General features: G+C 37.1%; 1 protein-coding gene across 23 annotated transcripts in view; it reads right to left on the bottom strand.

The window, feature by feature from the left end:
- The window catches only part of DNM3 (dynamin 3), a 562,992-nt gene that overhangs the window by 276,510 nt on the left and 272,202 nt on the right, over positions 1-14,280 (bottom strand). For 21 of the 23 annotated variants that reach the window (XR_012422750.1, XR_012422743.1, XR_012422754.1 and 18 more), the window contains one exon: positions 5,700-5,813. Coding sequence is in view for 18 of the 23 variants with exons in the window: in XM_045396821.2 (XP_045252756.1) it covers positions 5,700-5,813 (114 nt within the window). In the remaining 5 variants the exon portion in view is untranslated. Of the gene's footprint in view, positions 1-1,317; positions 4,072-5,699; positions 5,814-14,280 lie in introns of those variants that run through there. The other 2 variants (XM_045396925.3, XM_045396968.3) reach the window with 1 other exon arrangement.

The raw sequence follows: 14,280 nt of genomic DNA, 5'->3' as shown, positions 1-14,280 counted from the left end.
TTCAACATTTTTCCTTAAAACATAAAGTTAACACCTTTTTTGTTAAATATTTTTTACTCAATTTTCAAAAAATGCTTAAAGAATGTTTTGTATGTATTTTAAAGTCATTAAATGAGGCACATTTAAAAATTTTCTCTTCTGGGAAAGGGTAATATAAAGGATAATATTGCTCTTCCAGGATAAACTTTTGAGTAGGACAAATAATGCATATAGGGGAGTGCGTTTGAATCTAAATTCATTTTTAACAAATTTGGAATAGGATTTGCCATTATGGTTTATTGAATAAGTACTCTTTTTTCAAAGTTATAAATCTTTAGATAATGCTAGAACATGGAAATATTTGTATGAATAATTCTATATTAAAAAGAATAACATCAGATAGTTTATGTATGTAAAAAAATACACAACTATGATCATGCAGAATTTTAAGTAATATAAGTAGATTAAAGTTCAATATTTACTGGGACTTTTGTGAAAATATCTAAGTTTTGGCTAACTAAACAACTTAACGAAGGAGTGTGAATAGTGTTCACAGGGTCGACGCTGACCTTCTCCACCACAGGGAGTGTGCAGATCTGGTAGGAAACATGTACAATCTTAAGAGTATAAGTGAAACTAGAAAGAGAGCTGAATATTTCTATAACTTCTTCATCTCACAACTTTGGTCATCCAGGGATATAACTGTCATTTTGTTTCCTATTTCTGAAATTACATTTGTCATTTGTTATTGTTACAAAATAAAAACAATGCTAAGTAAATATCCCTATAAGGGAATTATATAATCTCCTTATCAAGTTATCCAAACACTTCAACCCACAAAAATGAGGCCTGTAATTTCTTCAGAGTCCAAAGAATGTCCTTATTTCAATGCAGATGTTGGGTTTTCCTCACTAGTATAAGGTTAGTAGATTTCCACTGGAAACGCCTATGTTGCATTCTGCTTGCCTAGGAGTAGCTCATTATGATATAAATCTTTACACACTGTGCTATAGAAATAGAATAAATATTGACAAAGTGCTTTTATTATACATAAATTAAGAGTCCCCTTTCTTCAGAGATTTGAATTATCTCTTAAAATTTACACATTTATGTACTTTTAAAACAAATTTCTCATTGGTTTTAAGAAAAAATAAGCTCTTTTCTACTTGACTCAGAGTCTCCCAGTCTCCTAAAATTCACATTTTAGACATAAGTTAAAGAAAAGCCATCATTTTTTTCAAGTCTGATTTTAAAGTATTAATGTAAAATTATCTAGATTAAAAATCCATTTCAAAAAACTTTTGATGTGATAGTTTCTGTTTTATTCTCACATCTTGCTTTTTACTAAATCCCTCTCCAAAACTGTACAACATATATGGGCAATGTATGAAAACAACATTGGGAAATTAATTTTCTGTTTAAATGATTTTCAATCCAGGAAGTCACATTTATATAATCAGAGGATAAAAAACAAACAAACAACAAAAAAAAAAAACCAAAACAAAAACAAAAAACCACTAACCTTCAATGATGAAAATTAACAAAATTTAAGACAATTTAAGACAATCTACCTTTAATGGTAATTTTATTTTGTAATTCAATAATTTAATTTTGACACTTGATATGCCAGGATGTGATTAATTATTATGCTGCATTTATTCATTCATTTGCTCAGTGACACCTTTATTCAATCAATATTTAGTTAGTGCCTCCTATCAGTGCTGTGTTCCCTGGTGTAGAACAGGGAACAAACAATGGCTCCTGGTCTCAAGAGGCTTACAGTTTGCTGCAACTCTTAGCATGTGTGATGAGTTGTTCATGTCAATTTTCACCTTCCAAAAACGTCTCTTAAATCCATTCATTTTTATCAAATTCCAACAACTCACCCCAGCCCAAGCTACCATTATCTATGCAGACCACAATAGATGTAGAAAGCGATAGCTTTCTAGTAACTCCCCAGTCCAGTTTTGCCCTCTTCCAATCCATTCTCCACAAGACAACCAAAGGAATCAGTAAATAATTCAAATCTTATCATGTGACTCTCCAGCTTAAAAACTTCAAAGACTTCTCATAATTCTTAACATCAAAATCCTCATCTTTAGAGTACCCTTCTCTTTTTGTTCCAGTCACACTGGACTTAATTACACTCCTTAAATTCATCAGGCTCAATCCTGCCTCAGAACGTTAACACAAACCCTCTCTGACCACCCAGCGTAAAGTACCCCCTACCTGTGTCCTCTATCCCAGACACTCTATGTCAACTCATCACTGGCTTTATTTTCTTCCTAGCCTGTAATCAGTATCTGATAGGTTTTCCTATTCATTTGTATGTTTGCTTTACTGGGAAAGAGTCTTCATAAGAATAGGTACCATAAATTCCTTGCTAATCATTTTATCCTTAGTGATTAGGACACTGCCTGGTACATAACAAGTGTTCAGAAAGTAATTGTTGGGAAATGTTCAGATGATTAAGAACATAGCACTGACACTTAGCACATAGCTAAGTTACTCATTCTCGTTGAGCCTCAATTCTTCATCTCTAAAATGCAGAATGTAAATAATGTGCTCAGTGAACTATAAATACTCAATAACTGTTAGTCATTATGGTGATGATCCTCCTCATTAAGATCATCACTGAGTTTGAATTGTGGTTGCAAGTAGCATTCCCCCTAGTCATTATACTTGCTTAAATCATGAAGGCCAGCTTTCAGTCTCAGTGATGATCTTAATGATGAGAACTTCCTATCTTGTTTCTTGAGGAAAAAGAAACAGAAGCTAGTGACTCAATCATAGCTGTGTGTAGCCCATAAATTTGCTACCTTGAACTTAAGTGTTCTGCACCCTCACCACCAGCTACTTGCCTGGACCATGGTCAGAGTTTCCAACCTGGTCTCCCTTCTTCCATGCTAGCCATCCCCACTCCCTCCACACATCCACCCCATCCCACTTATTATGCACAATCCAGCAGCCAGGGTAATCCTTCTAAACCATCAATCCAATCATGTCACAACCTGTTGGAACACTCCAGTCATTTTCAATTATCCTTGTAATAAAATCCAAATCATTGGGTAGGGACTGATAAGGTCCCCATCCACTGGTGCCTCTGATTTTATCTCCTGCCTTTCTCCCCCACTGTTCCTATGTTACAGTCACAGACTTCCTGCTGGATCCCATCTCCAGGGTTTTTATACTTACTGTTCCCTCTACCTGGAATATTCTTCAGCAAAATCTTCTGCACAGTGCATCACCTCAGTCTCTGCTCAAGTGGTACTTCCTTCCAATCACCCAAACCTAAAGACCCCTCCCCTATCACTTTCTAACTCAATGCCCCATTTTATTTTCTTAGGAGCATTTACTATCTGATATTGTATTACTATTCTACTTGCTTGTTAGCTCCATAGAGCAGTAACTATGTCATTTCCTCTTTCTTAAAATGATCTAAATGGATAAAACTACACTTTCCTAGAGTTTTTTCATCTAAATAATTCCATTTCAAGGATCATTTCCACTCTCCCCTGACCCCAACGACCTTCCACACTATACCCTGGTTATACACAGCACACAGAGTGGGACTGTTCATGGCACTTGGTTAATATTATAAGTGTGCATATTTATTTTCCATCTGTTGTAATCAAGTACTCATGAGGAAGCTACAAGGGCAGTGATTTTGTAAAGAATTATCCTGAATCTGGAGGAGAGGAGATGAGCCAATAACCATGAGCTCACTTCACTTCAAAGCTTCTTCCTTCCCTACAGGGAGCATCCTATACCTTCCAATGGACTTATTTTCAGGACTCACACAGCCAGACTAACGCCACACTCCAACAGCAGTAGCTACTCCAGAGTCTTCAGTGTCTCTGCTGCTAACACCCAGGAACATGTCAACGATGAGATGCCTGGAATTCATCTTCATAAGTCCTCTGTGGGATGAGGTTGGCTTGGACAACTCCAGGCATCTCTGGGATTCTTGCCTTTATTTGTGGTTGAAAGCATAGGCTCTGGAGCTCAACAGCCTGGGTTCAAATTTCTGCTTTGCCACCAACTAGCTGTGTGATTTTGGTAAGTTTGTTATCCTCACCAAGACTAAATGTTCTGCAATAAGGAAAATAGTCCTGTAAAAAAGACTTTTTTTAAAAAAAAAGTTTTGTTTTATTTGTAGTTTTCTCATCAACAATAGGAATAGTAGTAGTTAAGGCTGAATATGGTTAAATGAGTTAATTAATACATATAAAACACTAGCCATCATTATTATGATTCCTTAGTAAAATATTTTCTGTGGCCTTGTATAACTGAGAAAGGTCCCAAGGTTTACATGTATTTAAATACACATAAATTATCATCTAAATCCTTGGAGTGAAAATATATCTAATAGAAGGTACCTTATTACAACTGAACAACAAAGAAGATCATCTATTTAGTGATTTTTACATCTAGGGGAGTATCTCTGAGCTCCTCAAGCTATGTTAAAACTAGAGCTTCCCACAGAATGACAGAGATAGTTAAGCAGCCAGCACAGGAAAGAAACCATTGCTAACCCTCATACTATCACAATGACCAAATCTACTTTTGACTTTGGTCAATGACATAAAAATTTAAATACAAGCTCTTAAATAGTATTTTGTTTGGACATTTCTACAGGATTTCATTTCCCTTACTGCAGAAAGTTTAGGGGCAATCAACCAATCATCCAATATTTTTCAACACACTATTACACACAGAGCTCTTGAGAAATGAAATGTACTATATAAGACATGAAACTTTTCCTCCAAGGAATGACAAAGGCACCCTGTAATGCTTTCAAAAGATGTCAGGCCAAGATAGGAAAAACCTTTAACTTTGAAATACATGCCCTTCGTGGCCACATGTAATTGAGAATCTCACCTGTACATTGTTTTGCTATCATGAGTATCCTTATCGAACGTTTGCATGCCGCATTATAAGTACCAAAAAATTATCAGGTCAGACCAGGGCTATTAAAACTTTCAAGACATAGTTTAATTTCTATCTGTGCTCCCTCACATTTAATGGTATCAATTTCTAGCACTTAAATGGCTCTGTAAGACTAATATGAGTTTTTTGTTTGCACTTTTATAGCTATCAAATTTAAATGAGCAGTAAGTCACAGGACCAAAATTATTAACATCTAACATGAACCAGAACACTATAATTACCATAATTCATGCTTTTACATAGATATCAAATTCTCAAAGAAAAAAATTTGTATAAACAATGATCTGAGACTCACTTGAAGACTAGTGATGTGGACATTCTCAAAAGCCTTTCATTTGAGACAGATGCCACAGGAACAATTCCAAAATGCTTTATTAACTCTGCATCAATATTATTAATTTCACTCTTAAAATGTTCTATTACCTTGGGTCTTTCAACACTTTCTTTAATGAAAGTTTTCACTGTACCAGTACATTGACATGATTATAAAGAAGGAGGTTTTCAACTTTGACACCTACCTCCATTTCTTCAGGTAAGCAAACATATGGTTACAGCAAAGAAATAAACAAAAAAGAAAAAGAAATTTGGTCGAATATGGTAAAAGTTTAAATCTATAAGAAAACAATAGTGCTTTTGAAAACAAACATTCCAAGCTTAATCTCACGGAAAGAGAACCACTGCTGTCTCAAAATTGCATAGTACAATAATATCAATTAATTTAAAATGAGAAACACTTTAACAAGAAAACTTTGTTACTCTCTGTGACTTACCTCATCATCTTTATACCAGGACAAGCTTTCCGCAGTAAGGACGAACCAGTATCCCTTCGAGCCCCCTTTCATGATGCCAATGTTGCTGATGGTGAGCCACCCCTTGCGAATCACCTACAAAAAAGCAGAAATCAGCAGAGGTGTTTAGTTTAACAAAAGCCAATGGAGATTAGATGCCTTGGAATAAGAGAAGTTAAAAACAAGATATTAATTGCAATAAAAATAGTATTTTCCCTCCAAACTCAACTTCTATTGAGTTATTCAAGAGAATTTATCTTCCGAAAGTGCAGATGAGTGAAGGGAAGTCTCTCCTGTCAATGAATGAAATAAAAATCTCAGACTCATTGATGGTGGAAGTGGAGTGACTGAAACAAGAATGAAGTGAGGCAAACTAATAGACTGTGTCAGGCCTGCTTATGGCATTGTTGCTACAATTAAAACATATTTGGTTGATTGGATGAACAATAGACTCTCCATATCCACTGTCCCTTCCCCACTTCCCGCCTACTGGCCCATTTGTTTGCCTGGTTTGCAGCTCATTAGGATTTCCACCAGAGACCTGGCAGCAAATGATGAAAAGAAGAAACTCAATTCAATCAATTAGCCCCTTGTTGGCCCTAAATAAGATTGATTGAGGGAGAAAGATGAAATAATAAACTAAGATGAAAAGTCTGGCGTTTTTAATAGTCTTAATTTACAATTTGAACAGCATATTGTAAAATGTCAAATCTATGAAGTTTAAATCTTCTGGTTGTTCTCTACCATATTATAAAACATGTAGCATTTTCATAAAATTTTTTAAACAGGTTTTAAGTTCTAAAACATTAACAACTTGGATTATAGATTTAACAGAAATTATTTATAGATAAGTATTTATATGATTTAAGGAAAAATGTGAGGTTTTATTCCCCTCAGAATTATTGTGAAGTTAAATTCTGTTATCCAGATGCATCACTTACCATGTCCTCTATACAAGATAATTTTGTTGTCATAGAACTAGAAATGAAATGCTAAATGCAATTGGATGATATTGTTCTAAAGTCAAAAACTGTCCTACACTTAAATTTCTGTGTCCTACACAAAAACTGTCCTACACTTAAATTTCAGGATGCCAACATGTTGACATCCTGAAATATTTAAAAATTACTCATTGAAAAACTAATGAATGTCAGTTACTAAAGGAAGATGAAAATACCCTAATAATCAGATTTCATTTTTATATTGCTATTAACTTTTCTAGTTGAAGAAGGTAGGCCAATCCCAGAGAAAATTATGGAATAGACCAAGGTTCTCAACATTGTCTTCCAAGCCTCTCTCCACATTTCTAGCCCCTGTCACCCTTGATTCCCGGTTTCAGCATTGCCTTTGTGCCCAATTTCCATTTCAGTGTGCTGTTGCTTTTATAACCCCCATATAACATCCCTCTCTGGTCGGGGCTAATGCACTTTTCTCTATGGCTTTTTAACTCTCTACTAAACAAAGAACAGACTAATACTCAAAGTATGTGATACAGTTTAGCTATGTCCCCACCCAAATCTCATCTTGACTTTTAACTCCCACAATTCCCATGTGTCATGGGAGGAAACTGGTGGGAGGTTACTGAATTATGGGGGCGACTCCTTCCTGCACTGTTCTCGTGATAGTAAATGAGTCTCACAAGATCTGATGTTTTTAAAAGTGGGAGTTTCCCTGCACAAGCTCTCTTTTTGTCTGCTGCCATGCATGTAAGATGTGACTTGCCCCTCTTTCCCTTCCACCATGATTGTAAGGCCTCCCCAGCCACGTGGAACTGTAAGTCCATTAAACCTCTTCTTCTTCCCAGTCTTGGGTATGTCTTCATCACCAGCATGAAAACAGACTAATGCAGTATGGTTTCTACCAGTTATATTACAATCATTCAAATGCTTTATAAAAATATAGATTCCTAGGCCACCTACCATTCCAAGTGAATCAGAATGCATATATATGAAACCCAAGAATCTATATTTTAATATGTTGCCAAGGTGATTCTTATTCACAATGAAGCTTGAAGCCCATGCATGCACACATACAATCAAAACTTTATTTTCCTTAGAGTAAATGGTCACATCTATTTAATAGTTTTCAGTAAGAAGGAGCTGGTTAAATTATTTCACACTAAGGTCATTACCCACCCTACCAGGGCTTATAAGTAGCATGCTAATCATACCACTCAATGAAAATATACTAGTTACTTCATTTTATCAGAGATGCAGAGCAAGGGTACTGGCATCAGTATGTATAATAAATAAATATTAAATATGAATCGGAGCTGTTTTCTTATTTTCTAGTTAAAAATATATATCAGTAGATATCTTATTATAGCACCGTGCATTTCAATGGATCTTGCATGCTCCTTGGAACAGAGAAACTAGGTTATAAAAGCCATTGCAGTAACTCAAGTGAAATATGGCCAGGATATGAATTAAAGTCATGATGTATAAAGTTAAAAGGAAATGAACCTACTGAAGAAATATCTAGGAAGTAAAATCAACAGGATTTATGAGTGAATGAGAGTGGGATTAGTGAGGGGAAAGAACAGAACTAGGTAACAGTGCAGCCACTAGCCACTAACCACATATGGTGGTTGAGCCCTATTGACTAGTTGCCATTAAGACGTGCCATAAGTGTTCAAATAAACACTGAATTTTGAAAACTTAATAGAAGAAATAATGTAAAATATATCATTAATTTAAAACAATTATTACATGTCAAAATGTATTTAACATATATTGGGCTAAATAAAATTCATTGTAAAAATTAATTTCATCTGTTTCCTTTTGTTTTTTAATGTGGCTACCAGAAATTTTTTAATTACATATGTAGCTTCCATTATATTTTTATTGAACTGTATGCTGTTTTAGAATGATTCTGAAACTATCACAGCTACTAACTTTTAAAACCAACCATTCTAAAGTTCAGAAGGAATAGAGGAAGAAGACCCAGTTTGGGAAAGTGAGGGAGTTGATGAATTCAGCAAAGGCCATGCTGACTTTGAGATAGCTGTAGGAAACACACATAGAGTGTGATCTGACCTCTGAAGCAAAAGGAAAAGGTTAGGACTGGAGGTATAGACTTGCAAGTCCTCAGCACATACACTGGTAGCAGTAAAACTCCAAGCAAAATAGCAGTGGTTCAAGATGGAATCCTGGGGGATTCCTGGAATCCTGGGATACCAACATTTCAGAGGTAGTCACAAGCGTCTGAAAAGGAATGTCAGAGAAACAAAAGCAATAAGGTCATGGAAGCCAAAGGCAAGGTGAATTTCAAGGAGTGTGAGGTTGGAAGTGTCAAATTCAGCACAGAAAGGGATATGACAGTACAATGCAGACATCACAGTGTCTTTAGCTATGCCAGTATGGTGGTGGACAAGGAGTCAGAGTTCATTGGGTTGAAAAGTGAATGGGAAACAAAATCTGGAGACAGTGACTGGGGAGAGCTCTTCTCAGAGGAAGGTGGAAGACAGTTAAAACCAGAATAGGTCACAGGGCCAAAGAAGGTGACGGTGGTGATAGCTGTTTGGTTTTAAGTTTCTTTCTTTCTCTCTCTCCTTTCTTTCTTTCTTTAGTATGGGCAACAATTGAGCATGTTTTTTGATTAATAATTAGTAGAGAGGGCTGAGCACAGTGCTCACACCTGTAATCCCAGCCCTTTGGCAGGCTGAGGTGGGCACATCACAAGGTCAGGAGATCGAGACCATCCTGGATAACATGGTGAAACCCTCTCTCTACAAAAAATTAGCCCAGCGTGGTGGTGGGTACCTGTAGTCCCAAGCTACTCGGAAGGCTGAGGCAGGAGAATCACTCAAACATAGGAGGCAGAGGTTGCAGTGAGCCGAGATCACAACACTGCGCTCCAACCTGGGCAACAGAGCGAGACTCTGTCTCAAAAATAATAATAATAATAATAATAATAATAATAATAATTAGTAGAGAGTACGAGGTTGGTGATACAATAAAGAGGATACAAGGACAAAGATAGGAGTGGATAAGATGAACAGCAAAGAGAAGGGTCTAGCCTTGAACAGGAATAAAGTTGCCTCATCTTGTGAGGCCAGGGGAGGTTCAGAGAGTAAGGATGGACGTAAGTCCTTCGCGAGGAGCAGAATAGGAGGCTTAGGAAGGTTATATTTGATCTTTCCATTTCTGTCGACAAAGCAGACAAAATTATCTGGGAGAGTGAGAGTACAAAGTTGGAAGGAAGGCTTGAAGGTAGCGACATTGGGGCAACCAGTAGTTGAGTCAGAGTGGGTACAACTAGAATTCATTTTCTTAAATGGCTGAAAGCTGAGAATGAAGAACAAACTTGCAGGGACACGATCAGTGTAGTTGTGTTCTCTTTTCCAGCAGCACTTTGCACACCTGATGTAGAAGATAAGATGATAAATGGTTATTGATCCAGGGTTCTGAGTTTCTGAATCCAAGTGACCTAAGTATAGAAGTGTAACGATGTTGAAAGTTTTAGGTGAGAAAGTAATTCAGGTGATCATCCATTCAATCTAGGTCAAGCAGAGAAATACGGTCAGGAGCTGCCAGTGGAGAGGTAGAAAATGAGAAGATAAAAGGAATAAGAGTCCAATGAAGTTAGAAAAAAAAAAAGCAGATACCGTGTAAATGAAGACAAGATGGAGTTTTCAGAGTTTAAGCTGACGTGATGCTAAATAAATTGCCTGATCTTACTGGCACTATTAGATTCATTCCTCAAAGATGCACCACTATTTCTAGAAGCATTTAATGTTGTACCTGAAAAGGATATTTATTAAACATCATCTAGTCCAGTGGGTTTAGTCAACTGAGCTACAGGACAATTATGTTACTAATAACAGTTAAAATTTTCAAAGAATTGACATAAAAATAATTAGAATATATTTAAGATTATTCCTGTGACATAATATCACTTGCAATGCAATGTGCTTTCTAATTTGAAGAGAAAAAGAAGATTACAGCTGCCATGTTGTGAAGAAACATGACCTACATCCCTTACCAGGTACCAATGGAAGTGAGTTTAGCACTGGATGCTGTCAGGAATTAAGCTGCCATCATAAAAAGGTTAAGAAGCACTAATCCAATCCCAGCCCTTCCTTTTATAATAAAGGAAGCACATCTGCCACAAATGGACTTGTTTTTCTGATAACAATCGCTCAAAATAGGATTTTAGATATAACAATTCCTACTTTTTCACTAAGGAATTGAGGGAGAGAAGCCACGAACTCAAAGTAAAACAATGGAATGAGATAAGAAAAGGCAAACATTCAAGAAAAATGGTCAGACCACAAGGAGTAAGACCACTAAGGGGAAATTAATAAAAAGAAAAAAAAAAGGAAAGTATGTGGGGACAGAAGTTAAAGACTAAATAACATTTGAAAAGAATGCCAAGACAAATAGGATTAGTGGTAGAGGCCCTTCACAAAGAAAGATACAATATAAAATGTTAATTTTATATTCAAATTTAAAACTGCCAAAATAAATCTATTGATCTTCATTACAATAACCACTTACATCTTCTTAGTATTTGAATATCAAATTCTGTTTTGAGTATTCGAGTAAACAAGAACAAGCAAACCCATAATTACATGACCAGAAAGGACCTTGAGAGCTAAAAGGGCATGTTCTCATTTGTTCAGCTGGAGACAAACTGTTTTTTAAAATTTATTGCCCATAAATATCACCCAAGCTTCTTTTGCCAAATAGGAAAACTTTGAAAGCAACTGCAAGACCAGCAATAGCAAGAGTGGAACAGCCCAGCCTCTTCTCTTGGTGATGAGCCTACCCTAAGAGAATATGTGTTCTGTTAGTTTCCTCCATGCTATGAGAAAACAAGTTTTGTCAAGGTCGGCAAAACCTGTATGTTACGGGTAGGTTCAGACCCCAACATCTGGCTGACATACTGGATCATAAAATTAATACAGAGACAAGGAATAAAATCATGAGAAGACAAAAGTACATGTGGAAGAGTTCTAGTGTGGCCAAGGTCTTGAACCCTCTGAGCAGGGGGTTTGACCTTGACCTTGCTTATGGTCGACCATGCAAGTTTTTTTCAGCTATGCAGCTGTCTTTTTTTTTTTTTTTAACTGCAGCAGCCTAGATAAAGGTTGTAATCCATGCACCATTTGATAGTTTGATCTTGGTAGATTACAAAACTTATATCTAGACTTTCTCAGTAGATGAGCAGCTGCTTTTATAAAGGTAGTTCACATACCTCAGAGCCTACCTGGCCAAATGCTGGGGAGCTGCATGTGCTCCCCGAAGGCAATGGACAGTCCAGTTACCCAGTTGGTTAGGAAAGATCTACCTTTGCAAGCACAGGCATACTCAGGATACAGGTTACCTGTCCTTGAATTCGGCTAGCAGACTCATTTCTAAGGCATGCCTAAGACAGAGATTTAACTACAGGGAAAAGAGTCTTCCCATTTACAGGCCTGGCAGGCCTCAGGAGGTGAACTAAATTTCCTAATTTTATACTATAAGGTAGCTGAGGTCTGTATGTACCACAATGCACTCTATAGGTTATGGTGTTAACCGTTAGAGCCAGGCCTAGGAAGGAAGGGTTACATCAGCTGCTGTCAGTGCCATTCTGTGCTCTGGGCCAGGGCAATAAGGGAACTGTGGAGAGTTAACCTCAATTGGTGTGGCTTATTTACAGACTAAGGGTCTCCCTCACCCCACTCACTCTTCTCCTAAGCACACATTCTGAAGCTGGCTCTGGATTCATGAGATAGAGGGGAGAATGTCTCCTCAGGAAGCCTAGGCTTCTTAGACCTATAAATTTTGCAACAGGAGGCAGGAGGAGAAATGCAAAGGAAAAAGGAAAGTAAAAATTAGGGGGTTTTGAATATGCTGCATGGAGAAGGAAGGTAACTGAAAAATATCCTGGTGGGTAACTGGAGTTGTGGACCCTGCAAATTCCTGAATTTTGCAATAGACAGCCATGTTTCAAGTGTCCTTCTCCAAGAGTATGCATATTGATGGCTTTCTCCCTTGATGGTAAATGTACGGTGGCAAAGCTAACTTCTTAAAAACGCCTTTGGGAATGTAATCCTTGAACTTTTGTATCTAGGAACTTGACAGTAGGAGAAGATTCATATTCACATTGAGGAGGGGGTTCACAAAATTCCCATGTTTATTTTGTTGATATTTTATTACTAATGTGTATTAATGATTTCATTTGATCATTGCAGAATTTTCTGATAAGCTATAGAAACAGCATGTCTGAACATAATTTGAAACAAGAAATAAGAAGCAAACACATACCCTTGTGCATAGGCTGGCCTTGAAGTGGATTCTACAAATGCACTGCTTTGACCCCTTTCGGAACCTTCTGTCCATTAGTGGTGCTAAGAGGATGCCCATAGGAGCCACGATTAGCTTTGGGGGAGTGGTATCAAGAAGGTAGAAGCAGAACTGATAGAGTGTTGACTTCTTACCTCAAAGAGGGATAGCCACAGTCCTGGTTGGTCACCAGAATAAGGATTAAACCCAATGGAATAAAAGGTGGGAGAAGATGAAGTAATACTGCTGAGGGTTGAGGAATGGAGAGGCACTCCTGTTGTTTCCTCACTCAGTCCCCCCAAGGAGGAGTAAAGTGACTTCTCACATTGATCTGGATGGATAAACAGGGAAGTGTAGTCCCAGGCCTGTCTTTCCCCCATTCCTGCCCCCATTCATCAAGGGAACTCTCCTGCCCACAGAGGGTGTGTGCTCTAACAGTGGAAGGAAGAGGGTCATGCCTGCAGTTTTCAGGGACAAGTTCAATTCAGGAAAGTGTTCAAAAGTCACTCTCACCTAAGACACTTAATAGTCAGTCATCCAGTATTTCCTAAATGCCTATGATGGATCAGGCACTGTGCCAGGTGCCCTGGCACCAGAAACACAAGTGAGGACCACCACAAATACTCCCAGGTATGACTTTTAAGTGGCCAGCTATATGGTAGAAAATAGATTTTCACATCTGATGAACTAATGCTATGACAGGGATAAAGAAGTTGTGAAAACAAGAAGATAAGATGAAGTATATATAAAGGAATTTAAAGAATAGTGAAATTGAGACACAAAATAATCAAATATTTGATGAAAATTATTTTTCTTTGTTTTCAAGACTCTACAAAATCAATTTGTTCCTAATACGAATGAATTGGCTAAGTGACTTTTTTACATTTGGATGTTACTTCATGGTTTTAACCTTCTAGGAAATGAGAGTTTCCTAAGTATCTAAAATAAGCAAAGATATAATTTGACTCCATTTTTAGAAATTCAGGAATAGTAACAATGGCTAACATTTACTAAATATTACTCAGTGCCAAGCACTATGCTAAGAGCTTCACATACATTATTTCTTTTAATCCACATAATAATCCTATGAGGGAGGGAACATTTTCCTTCCTGATAGGCGAGGAAAATAAGATTGCACTTCCGTTTAACCGACAAATCCATGTTTGTCATTAACAGGCCTTCCTTGTAGGAGTTTCCATACTGTTTGCCATTTTACTCCAATTTGCAGAGCATGCTTAGAGGATTCAACACTTGAATAAAATAAAACCTCTCTGGTGAACTGATTTCAGAGCCCC

The sequence above is a fragment of the Macaca fascicularis genome, chromosome 1 (genome assembly GCF_037993035.2).
Source record: "Macaca fascicularis isolate 582-1 chromosome 1, T2T-MFA8v1.1".
Lineage (NCBI taxonomy): Eukaryota > Metazoa > Chordata > Mammalia > Primates > Cercopithecidae > Macaca > Macaca fascicularis.
Note: the sequence above shows the minus strand (reverse complement) of the source record. Positions and strands in the feature narration are given on the sequence as shown.